Raw genomic sequence first — 5,166 nt, forward strand, 5'->3', positions numbered from 1 at the left:
TGAATCTACACATATATGTGTCTAGATTCATTAACATCTATATGAATATGAGCAATGCTAGAAAGTTTTATAACCTAAAACGGAGGTAGTACTGGATCGAAAGCAACTGGAACAAAGCGAAACAAAAGAAAGGTGGTCTAGTCAGTACCTTAATAAATAAACCCACGTTTAAAACAAGGAGAAAAAAATTGCAGTTTGGTTAAGTTTAAAACTAGATTCTAACAAATCATAAACCAGTACGTACATAGTGTGCGTATATATGAGGGCTGCCTGCCAGTAGCAACCACACACAAAGCAAGCTCGATAACGTCGATCATGGCGGCGTCATCCTCCCTGTCTCCTTCCCTCCTCCTCGGCTGCTCCTTCCTCATCGCGGCCGCCGTCCTCCTTCGCCGCCATGACAGCGCCGCCGCCGCCACCACCACCACCACCCACCTCCACTTCTACATGCACGACGCCTACACCGGCCCGGCTCCCACCGCCATGCGCGTCGTCTCCGGCCGCTCCTTGCTGCAGTCCACCACCGACATCGTCGACGGCTCGTCGCCGCCGCGGCAGTTCGGGGACATCGTGGTGCTGAACAACGCGCTGACGGAGGGGCCGGACGCCGGCAGCGCGCGCGTGGGCACGGCGCAGGGGTTCGGGGTGCGGGTGTCGGAGGGCGGGTTGGTGACGGACCTGAGCATGCACCTGGTGATGGAGGCCGGCGAGCACCGCGGCAGCTCGGTGGCGATCAAGGGCCGGATCGACGTCGGCGTCGGCGTGCGCGAGTCGGTGGTCGTCGGCGGCACCGGCCGGTTCCGGCTCGCGCGCGGGTACATGGCCAGCAGCAGCTACGACTACAGCCTCGCCGCCGGCGGCGTCGTCGAGATCCACGTCTACCTGCAGCACTAGCTAGCAGCCTGACACACTACGTACAGCTAGAACGCGCGCGCCTCTCCTGCATGCCTATGCCTATTCATTTCATGTGTTCTTGCTTAAAGTTGTAACCAGCGTCCTGTGATGTATTGTACTGTACTGTAGCTCGTCTATTTTCGATTTTTTGCATGAGCACGTCTGCATGTTTGCAGCGTGAGCGTCGTGTGTTCCGGTCACGTTCGTGCCTGGAACGCGCCTTCTCATGGACAATTAAAGGCAGCAGCGCACAAACTACATTTTACATTAAGATATTTCTAAATTAATTACCGCTACTATAGAAACGATTTTTCCGAATGAGACCCCTTGAGGTTGCTGGCAAATTAAACTGCTCCCGCCTGCAAAAATCGCTGCCCCAAGAGCGTGGTTCAAAGACCACATGCGAAAAAACAATTTTCGTAGGCAGGCTTCTTAATAGGCCCGCCTAGCACCAAACCGTTTACCCGTCCCCTCCCTCTCTTTATTCTCTCCTCTTAAAATATCTCATTTCCTAACTTCTCCACACTCCACTCCACTCCCTTATCTTCTCCTCGTATCTTCTCGCCCCCTCCCCCTTCCTCCACCGCGGCCATGATGATAGTGGCGATGGCTACGACGACAACGATGGTGGCAAGTGGGCGGACGAGCGGGAGTGGCCATCACTAGAGGGATCCGGCGGCATACAGGAGCAGGGAGCGGCGGATCCGGTGGTGGGGAGGGCGGTGGAGAGCTTGGCGGCAGTGGATCCGGTGGTTGGGTGGGCAGCGATGGTGCATCCGGCGGTTGGCGGTAGGGATGGCAATGCTGATGGGAGGTGGGGAGGGCGTCAGCAACAGCGAGGACGAACCCCGGGGGTGGGAGCGGGGGCGGCGGCAACGGCTGCCAGGCATAGGAGTTGCTATGGTTTTGGATTGTTCATTTTCTTTCGATTTAACTTTTTGCATTATGACAGCTTAAGCGCCCGCATGCGAAAATACTGTATTTTCACATGCAGTTGCTCTTCCCCATGTAAAAATACTGACTTTTTGGACATCTGGGTGTAGGCGGGTCATCCCCTATCTGGGAAAATCGATTTTAGCCGCATGGAAAAATCATTTGTGAAGTAGTGTACTACTTTTCAATTCATCCAACAAATTTGTACTTATTGATAGTTGCATCATTAGGTAATTATTCATAGTTGCATCATTGGGCGTGATTTTTCCAGTCAAGTAGAGTACATAATTATATAAACTTCCAAGTACATCAAAGAGATTTACCTCAATATTTATTTCTGCTATTTAACACACTTAGAAGTGCCCATATAATCTTAGATGGATGTATAGCTATCTTCGTATATATACTCTCTGTCCCATAAAAGAAATTCAACTTTTAGCTATAAATGTAAATGTAGGCTATGTACGGTTTGTAGCAGAAGTTAGTTTTTATGGTTTAGATGGAGTAGTTCAAGCTACCACATGAACTAATATTCCATCTTCACCTCAATCACACATCCCTCCAGAACCGCGTAGCCAGCCCATCCGACGGACGGGCCCACTTACACATACCATCCCACTTACACTTTTGTCCATGCTTCGTCTAAAAGGTTAACCCGGAGTGATATAGTTTGAGGGAAGAGGCCTTATAAGGGCGTTCCACCCTTGCTAAACTAGCAAGTGGTACTAAACATGCGCACACAGTTATCATGGGTTACATAGGCCTAATCCTTATTGGGTCGGGATGTCAGACACACACCCCCCTCAAAGGACCCGACGTCCCCGTCGGTCCAAATCACCCACATAGCTACACAGGCATATAAGCAAAGGTATAGAAACACACCCCCTGTTAGCACATGCCCGAACGTCCAGTGTCGGCATCATATGCCATGCCATGTGCCTCACGCAAAGTCCACATGCGCCATGTGCCATGTGCCCTCACACTGACCCATACGCGCAACCGCGAGGGTCGTCTCTGATACCATTTGTAATGGTCCTCCCTTCGGTGGTACTAAACATGCGCATAGAACTCTCATGGGTCACACATGTCTAATCCTTATTGGGCTAAGATATCACAAGACATGTGCTCGGGTGTCTATGTATGAGGAAGAAAAAACATGCATATCAATCCATTATTATACGGTAACTAGTACATACTAGTACTTGTGGAGCAATTATTATACGGTAAGTACATGCCAGTGCTTGCCGAGGGATGCCAATCACATCTTAATATGGTACCTGGATATATGGGATATATAATCCAAGTCAAAAGTGAAGTTATGTGAACAGCTTTATGATGAAAAACGATGGAAAGCAACTTTCATGTTCGGTTCAGTGAGCACTTTTTTGGTTCAGAATAAGTCCTTCCCTTTCATGTGAATTCCCTAGCGGCCAATTAACAACTTGTGGGGCCCTATCTATTCATTCTCTCTGGCCCCAAGACGACCCCCTATCCCTCGGACTCAAGCACATCGCCATGAGTGGAACGTAGACCATAATATAATTTACAGGTCTAAGATATGATCGGGCAAGTAAAGAGGTTTTAATATAGTGCTCGAAAAATGGTTATGAATCGATTGACTAACCCAATTTCATGTTTAGATTCATAACTAGGACTTTTTTTTTTACTGAGGGAGCATATACAGTCTGTTCTAAGTCAAAATGTATATTTTATCCATCAATTAGATTTAATAGATCTCATATCTCAAACATTCTCTATTGCAAACTTTTAACTAGTGTAATTATGGATGGTTTAATTAACTCAAAATTTCACTCAAATGGCCATCGTCACATCTATACCTGCTATATAGTTACAGCCCACTAAAGCTAAAGCTTAACGTGTAAACATGTCATCTCATCGTCCATTACTAATAATTGTGTACTAAGCTCCAACAAACATTGCAGCATCATCTACAATTCATTAAATTATGCAAATAAAAGTGCAAGTATATCCAACCATCACCCTTCACATTATTTTCATAATATTTTCAACATACATATCCAACATTTTTATAATACTTAACATATATATTCATCCATGTAATAGAAGCGTGGGATATCATATTTCATCCAGAATCTGCTACAGAGTCTATAAAGTTTATTTCTCTCCTTACATAGTTTAGCAAACCTGTTTTATCTGTTGTTAATATCTAATATTTTTTTACACTTAGCTCGATTATTGAAAAAACATATTAAAAATTACCCCCTTAGTAATTTCCGAAGCAAAGCGCGGGGAATTACCTAGTATCTATATCATCCAGTACCTTATTATGTCTGTCTCTCTCGTCTCATACTTATTCGCTTGTTTCTATAGGCTGTCTCTCTCGTCTCATACTTATTCGCTTGTTTCTATAGGCTCGTTAGAACGTTGAAAATTCATATGGTCCCCTCATCTCCTAATTATAGGAGGTTGTTGGGCATACTCTTATCCTTTCTTTATATGCGGCTCCCAAGAGTGTTGAAAATTCGTTGAACACAGTACAATCATACGTACCATATTTGTCCTGACAGTCACTTGAATTCATTTTATATGAGAGCTGATATATATATATATATATATATATATATATATATATATATATATATATTATATTTATTTATTTTAGGGTGTGTTTAGTTCCACGCTAAAATTGGAAGTTTGACTAAAATTGAAAGTTTGAAGAAAAAGTTAGTAACTTGTTATATACTATGTTCGTGTGACGTAACGGCTCTCTCCTAGAATCACGACGCAAAAGCGAAGAAAGAACATGACATTTACCGTCCGTTTCCCAGCTAACCATGCATGGTGGCGTTCACCATACGTTCCCAATCGCACTAGGACCGTCGTATAAGTCTATAAGAAGAAATCGTTCACATAGCATTTTTTATCTCTATAGCGCATGTACAGCAACGGCCGGAATATTTGATTATTTCGTTGTCTCTCAAATTGTCAATTGTCTTCTGCTTACCTCGCTATATACCCGGACCGCGAAAAAAGGTCTTGTATGTACACTGATCTAATTAATGCTTCTTTGACAAACTGCAATCATTTCATCACAACTATTCACTTATTTAATTACCAATACCCACGGAGCGCAAGGCGGCTATATCATGATAGAAATAGAATATCATGATCATTTCACTTCCTATGGAGAATTTTCATACACAGGAAAGTTTCCAAACCATCAGTAGATTGGCATAGCAGAAAAATACACATCAACAACAGAAAAATAGACGGGAGGTGGGGCCTCATGCTTATTCTCCCTCCGAAATTCATCTACAATAGTCTATTTCATTAGAATTTTAAAGGGGATTGGTTAAA

The 5,166-nt window shown here is 44.4% G+C and overlaps 1 protein-coding gene across 1 annotated transcript; it reads left to right on the forward strand.

The window, feature by feature from the left end:
- Positions 1-259: 259 nt before the first annotated feature.
- Positions 260-1,175, forward strand: LOC127755412 (dirigent protein 1-like). The gene has a single exon (XM_052281086.1). It carries the CDS (start codon positions 316-318, stop codon positions 892-894), a length of 579 nt encoding a protein of 192 aa, XP_052137046.1. The 5' UTR covers positions 260-315; the 3' UTR covers positions 895-1,175.
- The last annotated feature ends 3,991 nt before the right edge of the window (positions 1,176-5,166 follow it).

Source organism: Oryza glaberrima, chromosome 11 (genome assembly GCF_000147395.1).
Source record: "Oryza glaberrima chromosome 11, OglaRS2, whole genome shotgun sequence".
Classification (NCBI taxonomy): domain Eukaryota; kingdom Viridiplantae; phylum Streptophyta; class Magnoliopsida; order Poales; family Poaceae; genus Oryza; species Oryza glaberrima.

Coding starts and splice junctions, on each gene's coding strand:
- LOC127755412 (XM_052281086.1), top strand. CDS start 316: ATGGCGGCGTCATCCTCCCTGTCTCCTTCCCTCCTCCTCGGCTGCTCC.